This window comes from Electrona antarctica (genome assembly GCF_951216825.1).
Source record: "Electrona antarctica genome assembly, chromosome: 12".
NCBI classification, from domain to species: domain Eukaryota; kingdom Metazoa; phylum Chordata; class Actinopteri; order Myctophiformes; family Myctophidae; genus Electrona; species Electrona antarctica.
Window position 1 is genome coordinate 14,904,292 of NC_136793.1, and position 14,019 is coordinate 14,918,310.

General features: G+C 43.8%; 1 protein-coding gene across 2 annotated transcripts in view; it reads left to right on the forward strand.

Moving 5' to 3' along the window:
- The window catches only part of mfsd3 (major facilitator superfamily domain containing 3), a 44,835-nt gene extending 34,138 nt beyond the window's left edge, over positions 1-10,697 (forward strand). For both annotated transcript variants that reach the window (XM_079516084.1, XM_079516083.1), the window contains exon 8: positions 9,706-10,697. In XM_079516084.1, the coding sequence (XP_079372210.1) occupies positions 9,706-9,915 (210 nt within the window). In that variant the 3' untranslated portion in view covers positions 9,916-10,697. The remainder of the gene's footprint in view (positions 1-9,705) is intronic.
- The last annotated feature ends 3,322 nt before the right edge of the window (positions 10,698-14,019 follow it).

Here is a 14,019-nt window from a genome sequence, read left to right on the forward strand (position 1 = left end):
GAAGAGAAGCTGAGGGCTGGGCAGTCCGCTCTCTAGCATTGAAGAGAAGCTGAGGGCTGGGCAGTCCACTCTATAGCATTGAAGAGAAGCTGAGGGCTGGGCAGTCCACTCTATAGCATTGAAGAGAAGCTGAGGGCTGGGCAGTCCACTCTATAGCATTGAAGAGAAGCTGAGGTCTGGGCAGTCCACTCTATAGCATTGAAGAGAAGCTGAGGGCTGGGCAGTCCGCTCTCTAGCATTGAAGAGAAGCTGAGGGCTGGGCAGTCCACTCTATAGCATTGAAGAGAAGCTGAGGTCTGGGCAGTCCACTCTATAGCATTGAAGAGAAGCCGAGGGCTGGGCAGTCCGCTCTATAGTATTGAAGTGAAGCTGAGGGCTGGGCAGTCCACTCTATAGCATTGAAGAGAAGCTGAGGTCTGGGCAGTCCACTCTATAGCATTGAAGAGAAGCTGAGGGCTGGGCAGTCCACTCTATAGCATTGAAGAGAAGCTGAGGGCTGGGCAGTCCACTCTATAGTATTGAAGAGAAGCTGAGGGCTGGGCAGTCCACTCTATAGCATTGAAGAGAAGCCGAGGGCTGGGCAGTCCGCTCTCTAGCATTGAAGAGAAGCTGAGGGCTGGGCAGTCCACTCTATAGCATTGAAGAGAAGCTGAGGTCTGGGCAGTCCACTCTATAGCATTGAAGAGAAGCCGAGGGCTGGGCAGTCCGCTCTATAGTATTGAAGTGAAGCTGAGGGCTGGGCAGTCCACTCTATAGCATTGAAGAGAAGCTGAGGTCTGGGCAGTCCACTCTATAGCATTGAAGAGAAGCTGAGGGCTGGGCAGTCCACTCTATAGCATTGAAGAGAAGCTGAGGGCTGGGCAGTCCACTCTATAGTATTGAAGAGAAGCTGAGAGCTGGGCAGTCCACTCTATAGCATTGAAGAGAAGCTGAGGGCTGGGCAGTCCGCTCTCTAGTTTATATATAACTCTATGCGTGGAGCACAGTGAAGTGAGCACACACAACTGGAACTGGAACGCAAGCTGATGAATGGTCTTTGCGGTGGTTCTCGCTCCTGATTGGAGGAAATTGGTGTCACACCTGAAAATACATTTTCTGTTTACTAGAGAGCTGGAGAGAGACGGAGACAGTTACTGAACAACAAACACACAATGATAAGAAGTTAAGAATATAGAGCTTTACCCTTTCAACCAATAGATATCACATCACCTTTAAAGACCACCTTTTGACATGCAAAATATTGGGTAATCTGTTTAAATAAATCTGATTAAATAGATGTTATGATGGCATCACACAGCAGGCATGGGGTGCATTTTATATTATACAATAAGCTTTCAGAATGTTTGGACTGAGACCGTGTGATGTACAGTATCGTATGTGATATGTTTAAAGGTCATAGGACCTTTAAACATTTAGAAGCCTTTAAACATCACGCCCCTAATATGAACTTTATGTATTTATTTGTTTGTGTTATTTATTGTAAGGTGAATGAATAGAGGTCAGTGGTAGGACAGCAGTGACATGTCTCCCTACTAGTGGTGGATATTGCTTGAAATCTTGAAATCTCACGATAGATATGTATCACGTAACAGAGGCCACGATACGATATATATCGATAAATCTCGATTAAACGTTCATTCAAAATAATGACCATGTTGCACAAATACAATAAAGCACTTTCAGGCCCACATAGATCTTTAAATTAAAATAAATGTCTAAACATCCTAACAACGGGTCTGGGAAGGGAGTGCATTGCAACTCGCAAGGGGGGCTTTGATGACGTTAGACAGAGGTATGTTTGGCAACACTGCGTCACCCAGATAATTCATGCCGTTTATTGCTGTATCGATGTATAGCAGCCTCTCGATCGATTCACCTATCGTACGGATTGTCGATCGATATATTGCCATATCGATTAATTGAATGCACAACTACCCCCTACGTCCTTTCTCCTCCTCTTCATCACTTGTCCACTTGGCACTACCACATAAAACCATTTGTTTCATATTGTCTCTTTCTGTTCTTGTTCTTTCATATCTCTATCTTTCTCTCTCTCTCTCTACTCTCTCTCTCTCTCTCTCTCTCTCTACTCTCTCTCTCTCTCTACTCTCTCTCTCTCTCTCTCTCTCTCTCTCTCTCTCTCTCTCTCTTCTCTCTCTTCTCTCTCTCTCTCTCTCTCTCTCTCTCTCTCTCTCTCTCTCTCTCTCTCTCTCTCTCTCTCTCTCTCTCTCTTGACATAACTTCCTTTTGTCACTACAGTAACTGGGACAGGGCTTCCTGGAGGTGTGCGTTCTGTTTGAAGGCAGTGTGTGTGTTGTCATGCACAGTGTGTGTGTGTGTTGTCATGCACAGTGTGTGTGTGTTGTCATGCACAGTGTGTGTGTGTTGTCATGCACCCAAGAACAGGCGTTCTGCAGGCTCACAACGTGTACAGTGTGAGCTTGTAGATCGGCAGTATTTCTGCTATTTACGATGGCGTGTATCGAAGGCAGTGTATCCTGTGTGTGTGTGTGTGTGTGTGTGTGTGTGTGTGTGTGTGTGTGTGTGTGTGTGTGTGTGTGTGTGTGTGTGTGTGTGTGTGTGTGTGTGTGTGTGTGTGTGTGTGTGTGTGTGTGTGTGTGTGTGTGTGTGTGTGTGTGTGTGGTTTGTTCACACAAACCCCATCAGATCTCATCCAATCACAGACCCCATCACACCTCATCCAATCACAAACCCCCTCAGACGTCATCCAATCATCAATCACCATGCAGGACTAAATTATCATTTAAATTCCCGTCAATCTTTACAAAAAAAAGAACAGAAAAGGACAAAAGCTCAGGGAAAAAAAAGCCACCGTCACATGACTCACATCACAGAGGGTCCAATTACCACTAATAAGAACCTATAATGAAATGAGACTAATCATCAGCAGTAATGATGGGATCAACCATAACCTCAGGGTTAATTTGAAACATTACCATGACACACACACAATCACTGTGCGTGCGTGCGTGCGTGCGTGCGTGCGTGCGTGCGTGCGTGCGTGCGTGCGTGCGTGCGTGTGTGTGTGTGTGTGAATCAGCTTCATTGAGAGACATTATTATTGAGAGACATTATTCATTTATGGTTAAAGTATTGTTGGTGTAGTTAGGCTTAGAATAAAAAACGACTCAGGTTGGGTTTGGGATTAAACATTTACAGGTTAGGTTTAGGGCTTCGAGTTATGCTGATTTATACTAAACATGTCGGTGTCAGGCTCACAACATGTACAGTGTGAGCTTGTAGATCGGCAGTATTTCGGCTATTTTCCGATGGCGTCCGAAGTTTTTCGATGTCCTCACAAGTATAGGTGTGTGTGTGTGTGTGTGTGTGTGTGTGTGTGTGTGTGTGTGTGTGTGTGTGTGTGTGTGTGTGTGTGTGTGTGCGCGTGTGCGTGTGTGTGCGTGCGCGCGCCATTGAAGGCAGTGTATCCAGTGTGTGTGTGTATGTGCATGCATGTGTGTGTGTATGTGTCATTGAAGGCAGTGTATCCAGTGACTGTAAGGTGATAGTGTGAGTGCTTGTTAAGGATTCCCAGGAGACAGACACAGGATCTGTTCAACAAGTTGCTGAGAATAAAGACACTTCACTTAAAGGCTGTAGTGGTCACACTGGTTCTCAGCACTGTGGGAGTATAGTCCCGAGACCCCCTCTAGCACCCAGACCCCCTCTGTGCTGATAGCCCTACAGCACCCAGACCCTTCTCTGTGTTGATAGTCCTACAGCACCCAGACCCCCTCTGTGTTGATAGTCCTACAGCACCCAGACCCCCTCTGTGTTGATAGTCCTACAGCACCCAGACCCCCTCTAGCACCCAGACCCCCTCTGTGCTGATAGCCCTACAGCACCCAGACCCCTCTGTGTTGATAGTCCTACAGCACCCAGACCCCTCTGTGCTGATAGCCCTACAGCACCCAGACCCCCTCTGTGTTGATAGTCCTACAGCACCCAGACCCCCTCTGTGTTGATAGTCCTACAGCACCCAGACCCCCTCTGTGTTGATAGTCCTACAGCACCCAGACCTCCTCTGTGTTGATAGTCCTACAGCACCCAGACCCCCTCTGTGCTGATAGTCCTACAGCACCCAGACCCCCTCTGTGCTGATAGTCCTACAGCACCCAGACCCCCTCTGTACTGATAGTCCTACAGCACCCAGACCCCCTCTGTGTTGATAGTCCTATAGCACCCAGACCCCCTCTGTGTTGATAGTCCTACAGCACCCAGACCCCCTCTGTGTTGATAGTCCCGCAGCACCCAGACCCCCTCTGTGTTGATAGTCCTACAGCACCCAGACCCCCTCTGTACAGCCCTACAGCTCTGAGACCTACAGAACCCCTCTGTACAGCCTCACAGTCCTGAGTACTACAGACCACCTCTGTACAGCCCTCTGAGACCCCCCCCATACCCACTCTGCTTATAGCCCTACAGCCAGAAGACCACCCAGACCCACTCTGGAGGTCCCTATAGACCAGTGGTTGTCTGACATTTCAGGTCGTGACCCCCCCCCCCCCCCCCCCCACCCACATAGACACACACACACACACACACACACTAACAAAACACACACGCTCGCGCACGCACATAAATGAAGAGTTGAGGCAAGAAGTTGAGGCATTATATTTAGTTTCTCATTACTCGGTTCCACAGATAACAGTTGATTACAGTTTGAGAACCATGTACTGCTGTAGCCCACTGAGACCTCCTTCGTTTGTCTTCCTTCCTTTGTCAAACATCATGACTTGTATTTCTTTGTTTCACCAGGGCAGTCTCAAGGCCTATTCCACCAAAACGGTGGTCAGTGGTCACCTTATGAGGTGACCACCGTTTTGGTGGTCACCTCGTCACCTAAAACCGGAGTAGGAATAGGCCTTCAGTCTCTCTTGTTCTAGAGATGAGGACCTTCACATAGAAAATGACTTAGATCTGTGCTTTTCTGTCTTCACTTCTTTTACACATTGTGGAATAAAGTTGACGATTTAAGTACGACTAGACTTTGAACACTGAAGGGCTTCTACAGTATACATGTATATTTAGTTTATAAGAATAAAGTTAGATGTGCACATATCATCACGAGCGAATACGAGAAATAGAGTCGAATTGATGTTGCTAATATTTAAAGCGTCACTCACTATGTAACCTTTTTTAATGGATAAAAAGTACGTCTTCGCACTCTGTATGGTAGAGTATGTTAATACAATAACACTCTGTATGGTAGAGTATGTTAATACAATAACACTCTGTATGGTAGAGTATGTTAATACAATAACACTCTGTATGGTAGAGTATGTTAATACAATAACACTCTGTATGGTAGAGTATGTTAATACAATAACACTCTGTATGGTAGAGTATGTTAATACAATAACACTCTGTATGGTAGAGTATGTTAATACAATAACACTCTGTATGGTAGAGTATGTTAATACAATAACACTCTGTATGGTAGAGTATGTTAATACAATAACACTCTGTATGGTAGAGTATGTTAATACAATAACACTCTGTATGGTAGAGTATGTTAATACAATAACAAGTGGGGTGGTTGTGTGTTTTGTCTCTGCTATTTTATGGACACATTTAGTTTAGATCGTGTCAAAGGTCATGTCTCACCTAGACATCGAATCTGACACAAATCGTGATCTGATGGTCAAGATTCAATTCATCCCCTGAGCAAGCAGGCAGGCTCTATTATCTCAATGGTAAACATGTCAGCACAGGAAACCAGGTTCAAATCCGGGGTAGAAGAGGAAAGTTGTAGAGTCCATAGGTGTGATGATACACAGTTTATTGATCTGCATCCTTAGGTATAAGTTAACTTCAATGACAAAACAACAAAGTTTCATTACGTTTCCTGGAATGGGGTGACATACAAAAAAGTAGCCTGAGATGTGGAATAGATTCTATATCTCAGGCTACTTTTTTGTATTCTTCAATAGAAGTACAGTATGAAGTATCTCTGACTGGATGTACTGTCAGACAGAGTGGTGAGGTTGGTGGGAACCTGTGTAGGTGGCACTAGAGTGCTGCTGTTACGAGGAGGCAGGATGGTTAGGTAATATCTCTCTCTCTCTCTCTCTCTCTCTCTCTCTCTCTCTCTCTCTCTCCCCCTCTCCCTCTCTGTGTCTCTGTCTCTCCTCCTCTATCTCTCACCTCTCTCTCTCTCTCTCTCCCTCTCTGTGTCTCTGTCTCTCCCCCTCTATCTCTCACCTCTCTCTCTCTCTCTCTCTCTCTCTCTCTCTCTCTCTCTCTCTCTCTCTCCCTCCCTCTCTGTGTCTCTGTCTCTCCCCCTCTATCTCTCACCTCTCTCTCTCTCTCTCTCTCTCTCTCTCTCTCTCTCTCTCTCTCTCTCTCTCTCTCTCTCTCTCTACCCCCCCTCTCTCTCAGCGGTGGAAGAACCTTTTGTGATGGGCACTAGCCTCTCCAATGCATGGCTTTTGAAGATTACATCATATGGCAGCCAAGTCTATGTGATTTGTTTAGATCACTTATGACGTAAATCGTTTGCCTATGGACTTTAATGTTTGTTTATGGCATTAAATGACAACGTACAATGTCATGTGGCTGATATAAATACAGTGGGCACCCCACTACTTTTTGCTTAAGTAAAAGTATCAATACCACAACGTATAAATACTCAGTTACAAGTAAAAAGCCTGTATTCAAAGAGTATAAGTACAAATGTATTGGCAAGAAAAGCAAAGAGAAAAGTAGACCGACTCTCATACATGATCCTCCAAAAATATAATGTAAAAATAATACAGAAGGAAAAAACTGCCTTGTTGACATAAGTTCTTTGCTAGATTTTTACTTGAAAAAATACCTTAAAAAGTAACAAATCAACAGAACAGTAGTGGACAGACGGTTCTGAGCATATACAGTACCAATTGGCTATTTTCAAATGAAAAGTTAATGCACGTTTTGTATTAACAATCTAAATATGCAATTAACTACTAACTAAAGCTCTCAAATCTGTAGTGGAGTAACAATGCTTGCCTCTGAGATCTAGTATAAAGTATAAAGTATTGTGAAATTGACTTACTCAAAATCATATACTCAGTCAAGTCAGTACTAAATGTAATTAGTTACATTTCATCACTGCTCTCTCTCATTCTCTCTTTTTTCCCGATTATCTCTCTCCATCTCTCCTCCCCTCCGTCTCTCCCTCTCTCCCCCCTCTCTCTCCCTCTCTCTTCTCTGATCTCTCTCTCCCTCTCTCGCTCTCTCCCGAGAGCCTGAAGGTAGGGATAGGATAAGATCCTGTTCTCCGGTTGGCTCTCATCCACCCTGCGAGACAACGATCTCACGCTTTCTCTTTCCGGCTCGCCTTCTTCTTTTATTTAATTCTTTTCTCCTATTATTTTCTCTTTTTTTTTCCGTTCTTGGGTCCCTGGATTTTTCCAGGTGCCTTGCCTGTCCGTCCCACTGTCAGTCAGTCAGAGAATTAGTCCTAGGCTAATTGTTGTTCTGCAAAAGCTATGGTTTTACTGCAGAGCATTTTGCAATGACAGCTCGTCCATTAATCATTACATCATATGGTATTTTCTCTGCTCTTTGTGAGGGCCTTTTTACTCCTATTTGCAATTATATAAACTTTTTATCTTTGTGTCCTCCCTTAACCCTCCCTTAACCCTCACCTTTGTTCATCGCACTCTCCCTCTCCTCTAACTCTCCTCTCTACAGTACCTGCTACCTTTTATGCTGACATATCTTAGATTTGTCTTTTGATTTTCCTTTCCATATGTTTTCTTATCTCTATGTACCCCCCCCCCCCCCACACTTTCCTGAAAACTATGAATGATGGAGCTTGCACCAAAACAGAATTTCACCTACTTCTTATACACATGTAAAATAATGTAAAAATACAAGTGAACATAGTTTAACTCTGTGAACCCTACACGTTTTAGTAGCCTGGCATGGCCAGACTAATCACTGCGTAGACTAGATATTAGTCTGGAACCTGCATTTCCAAGGGACGAATTAAAATAAATGCATCTGGTGATGAGGTTCATCACCAGATGCATTTATATATATTTGTATACTGGGACCTGGTTGGTCCCTCGGGGACTGCCCATAATTCCGACATCCCATTACTCAGACTATACGTGGCTTCGCTTGCGGTTAGGGTTAGGGTTGGGGACGGGGCTAGTAATGCGGCAAGTCGGACCAACGTGACGCCGGAATAATGAGCCGTCAGACTACTGACACTGCACCGGTCCCTCAATACTTCAGACTACTGACACTGCCCCGGTCCCTCAATACTTCAGACTACTGACACTGCACCGGTCCCTCAATACTTCAGACTACTGACACTGCCCCAGTCCCTCAATACTTCAGACTACTGACACTGCACCGGTCCCTCAATACTTCAGACTACTGACACTGCACCGGTCCCTCAATACTTCAGACTACTGACACTGCACCGGTCCCTCAATACTTCAGACTACTGACACTGCACCGGTCCCTCAATACTTCAGACTACTGACACTGCACCGGTCCCTCAATACTTCAGACTACTGACACTGCACCGGTCCCTCAATACTTCAGACTACTGACACTGCACCGGTCCCTCAATACTTCAGACTACTGACACTGCACCGGTCCCTCAATACTTCAGACTACTGACACTGCACCGGTCCCTCAATACTTCAGACTACTGACACTGCACCGGTCCCTCAATACTTCAGACTACTGACACTGCACCGGTCCCTCAATACTTCAGACTACTGACACTGCACCGGTCCCTCAATACTTCAGACTACTGGCACTGCACCGGTCCCTCAATACTTCAGACTACTGACACCGGTCCCTCAATACTTCAGACTACTGACACCGGTCCCTCAATACTTCAGACTACTGACACTGCACCGGTCCCTCAATACTTCAGACTACTGACACCGGTCCCTCAATACTTCAGACTACTGACACTGCACCGGTCCCTCAATACTTCAGACTACTGACACCGGTCCCTCAATACTTCAGACTACTGACACTGCACCGGTCCCTCAATACTTCAGACTACTGACACTGCACCGGTCCCTCAATACTTCTACTGACACTGCACCGGTCCCTCAATACTTCAGACTACTGACACTGCACCGGTCCCTCAATACTTCTACTGACACTGCACCGGTCCCTCAATACTTCGGAGGGAGTGAAATCCAATCACAACTGAGCGGTGCCAGACCAAATCTGCCGAGGGCAATTTGTTTCTTTTGCAATGTCAGATTTGTCTGGTTTTCAGACAAGGGTAACACGTTTTTGTGTTACCCTTTCATTATAACCTTTGACTATACGACCTGTACTGTTAATACGCATGTTGATAAAGTATCCAATAAATCAATCAATCAATCAATCAATCAATCAATCAAACATGTGATGTGACAATAGTCGACTAGAATATATTTTGGCGGGCATTGATTGTCGTAATGCCTGATTTTACATTAATTTTGGTTGCATGTTGCGAGCTTTTAGATCTGCTATTTTCAGAGCACAACACCCGATGGCAACCAAACATAAAATGTTTCACTAGTCAGTTCCTAGTATTTTAGTTTAGTTGTTTTTATTTGTTAACAAAATTGTCAGTATATTTAGTCATAGTTTTAGTCACCATGGCTTTTATTTAGTTTTTATTTAGTTTTTGTCGGTGACAAAAAGTAAACTCAACAGCGATCTCCTCCCCTCTCCCAGGCCACCCACTACAGTTTCCTGGCCACTCTGGAGGTCCTGGGCAAGCTGATGTTCGGCGCTCTGGCCGGGGGCGTGGTGGACTGGCTGGGCTACCAGGTGGCCTTCCTCATCTTCCTCACGCTGTCGGCCGCCACGGCGCTGCACGTGTGGACGGCCACCATGACCGGAGCGCTCCGGGAACACCACCCGCTCAAAGAGCAGCCCAAGTGACGGCAACCCCCCCGTAAAGACTGTGCCAATAGACGGGTGCTTTGCGCCGGTGACCTGGGCTGGATGGGGTTGTGGGTGAACTCAGCGGGGACGGTCAGTGGGGTCAACGGCTATGTTTTATATGGTGATGGCTTGACAAGCGGTGGTGGACACTCAAGTACTCAAACCTGCAGTACTTGAGTCTAAAGCGCCATTCATACTGACCACGATAACTTTAACCATAACAATAATTATGTGAGATAGTTTTACCCTAAGATAATAATCTGCACACCAGAATGATGCTCCCCTCGTGGGTATATTTATTGGTGGTAACGTGTACAAGTGAAAATCCAGAATTCAGTTTATTTATGATATTTCATAGTTGTTATCGTGCTTGGTGTGAATGGCAAGTGTAGATACTCCTGGTAAAATATTCCTCGACTACAAGTGAAAGTTCTTTGGTCAAATTTGTTCTTAAGTGAAAGTACTGGAAGGACTTTACCTTATTATTTTTTTAATTTAATTATTTTGTATACCGTATACAGTATCAACATTGCCATACCATTGCTTTATTGAAAGGTAGAAAACAAAAACAACAGTGAGTAAAGCAGATCGACATGCTCACAGCACGTCGCGATGCGACCCGTTGTGAGCTTGTAGATTTACTATTAACATGTTGGTGGGAAATAGGGCTTATAATTATTTAATTAATAATGTATTTTTTTGTACTTTTGTGTCCCTGAGGTCCCTTTCTAGAAATGAATTACAACGGAGTGAAAAGTAACAATATATTTCTCTGAAATGCAGTGGCGCCGTGTCCCACCAAGATGTAATTGTTTTCCTGTGCATGTTTTTAATTGTTTATAACGCCGTGTTTTTGGGCTGGGCATTTACAGTTGATCCATTTAGCTCTTAATCCAGAGCAATTTACAGTAAACAGGAGGTAATACATAACATGCATAGAAATAGTAATCTAGGATTGTAGGCAAGAACCAGTCTAAACAATATAATATATTATTTATAATATAATATAATATCTACATTGAAACTATCTACTATAGGATGCCAGCTGGCATCCTATAGTAGATGCCAGGTTAATTGTTTTACCTGCAGGTAAAACAATTAACCTGGCATCCATCCATTCATCCACCTTCAACCGCTTATCTGGAGTCGGGTCGTGGGGGCAACAGTTCCAGCATAGAGCTCCAGACTTCCCTCTCCAGAACAACATTAGCAACTGCATCATGGGGGATCCTGAGGCGTTCCTGTGCCAGTGTGATCCCCCCCATCTGGTCCTTGGTCTGCCAGGGCGTCTCCTCTCAGTGGCACTTGCAGCTCGGGAGGCATCCTTACTAGATGCCCAAACCACCTATAGCTGGCTCCTTTCCAAGCCAAGAAGTCTACTTCGAGTGTCTCTCACATGACTTAACTTCTCACCCTATCTCTAAGGGAGATCCCAGCCACCTCACGTATTCTTTCAGTCATGACCCACACGTCATGACCATAGGTGAGAATAGGAACGAAGATTGCTCGGTAGACAGAGAGCCTTGCCTTGAACCTGGCATCTGTCTCTACATAACATGCTATCTAAATTACATTTTAACCTTTGCCTTATGGTCGTCGAGGCTAGGGCAAGTGCTATGGGCTAAGGAGGTGTGAGTCTTCAGACTACGGCGTAAAATTGGTAGTGAGTCTGCTGTTGTATCTGCAATGGGGAGTACTTCCCTAGTTTGGGCACGTGCATGTGCACTTCCCTCTGCCTGCCAAGAGATACAATATTTTCAACTCCCTGGCATTTTCCTGCCTCAGTGGACACGGCGCCTGACAGTACTCAAGTAAATGTACTCTGTTACCAGTCACATTTTAATGGGAAGCAGTCCGAGGAAGAGCCTTGTTGCTCCAAACGTTAATACAGCAGTTAATAGAATTCCTTCAGACTCTAGTTCCAGCACCTGTGTTACTGGGAATTGAGATGTGCAATTGTATTTTTCTTTTCTTTTTTTTTTAGCATTTCTTGAAGGACCACTTCACCCATCAGACTTCATCAGACAGATCTTATACTGAGCATTGAGTAAAAGATAAGGGTGAAAATGGGTGAAGTGCTCCTTTAATGGGAAGGAGAGCCATAGTGAGGTGCGATCATGCTGTTATGCAGTGGTGGAAAAAGTACTGAAACGTTTTACTTATGTAAAAGTGTCAATACTGCAATATAGAAATACATGTAAAAGACCGGAATTCAAAATGTACTTGAGTAAAAGTACAAAGGTATGTACTTAAAGTACTAAAAGTACAGTACACAGAATGTCTCATTTAAAGTTTTCAAATGTATAATTTGGTTTGGAAATAGCAGATCTACAAGCTGTGTCACATTGGAAATACTCAAGTAAAGTACAAATACCTCAAGTACAGTATTTAAGTAAATGTACTTAGTTACTTTCCACCACTGGTGTTGTGAAACATCAAACAAACAGTTCAGAAATGTGTGTTTGGCACATTATGTCTCTGATGTAACAATGCTGCTTGTTTATTTCCTTTTTTAAAGGTTTGCCACATTTGTAAAGAACATGCATTTGTGGGATGAGCAACAGCTGAGCTGGACATTCTTGTAAAAACAAAGAATCCACTTTAAAATGCTGCTTACAGTATAAGGCCCACCACAACTCGCCGGAACTGGGCCGCAGCCCCTGGGCACGTTCCTGGGGGTCTGGATGTTCCGGGGACCCCACATTTAGAAGCTTTTTTCCAAAAAGAATCAAACTACAGTACAGAGCACAGTACACTACAATACAGTACACAGCACAGTACCTACAACAATAAATGTATAGTTGCACCGCTCAGTTCACACAGGTGTGATTTTATTAACAGCGCAATATGCTGTTCGGCAGAGCTGCGTCCATGTTTCATCGCCACAACCCAGATACTGCTGCTCATGCCACAAATGCATGTTCTTTACAAATGGGGCGCCATTTAAAAGGAAAATAAACAGGGTTTCCAAGAGAAGAACAATTAAGTATTGTTACTGTATAACAGTCATAATTTACCAAACACAAATGTCCCAACTTTTAGTCTGATGATTATGAGAGAGAATATAAAAAGGTTGTGTGCGCGCACTGTCTTAAGCAACGATCATCTGAGCCATTTTAGTGTCATGTAATAATAAGCAAGCAATAAGCCTTGTAGCCAAAAAGCAATATCATTCATTAATACCCGGTGATGTTTGTTCTCATCATGGTATTGTACTGTATGAAGTGTTTGTCAGTCATTTTGACATTATTCTTATGTTGTATGGTTTACATTTCTCTACTACCTCCATCCATTCACGCTGTAGCTGCACCTGGTAGAGCACATACGGGACTTGTTCACTTTCACACGCTGGGTTAAGCTAGAGCCATAGGGGTGCAACAGTAAATCAAAGTAATCCATTAGAGACAATAATCGACAATCGTCAATGTAATGATTCATCCATTTAAATTAGAAAGAACATAATAATGTACTATCCTGTCGTTGGGTTTTGAACAGATCCCAGTCCCACAGTCATCTTGATTCATCATCGTTAAAAGGACTATTGTTTTTTTTCAAGTATCTAAGACTCATGCTTAACTGCAGTACCTGCTGACTTGTATGTGTCTGTGTCCACCTGCTGACTTCATGTGTGTCTTATTTAAAGGGGCATGGAATCCCCATGTTGAGTTTATGTTTTACATTTCAGGTTCAAAACTACAGCAGGTACTAAAAACAAAAACATTTGACTGACCTTATAGAATCATCATGACATCAGTCCACAACCAAAATTTCAATGTATTTCAAAAGGCCTTCTCTGTGGAAATGGCCCCTAACACAACCATTCTGAATTTGATTAGCTGCAGCTGTGCTGCTGTACTAGCCCTTCATGATTTTAAAATGCTGTAGTTTTTTTTTAACCTAAACTGGAAACCAAACCACGAAATGAGCTTAGTAGAGTTTCATGCCTCTTACATAAAATAAATAAATAATAATAATAGTAAAATGCAGAATATTAGCCTACTGTATGTAACATGCTGTATTGTACTATATACACCGTATAGCTGCATAGAATGTTTTTATTTCAATGGGTGCTGGGGAGAAAAAAAAGCTTTTATGAGTAGA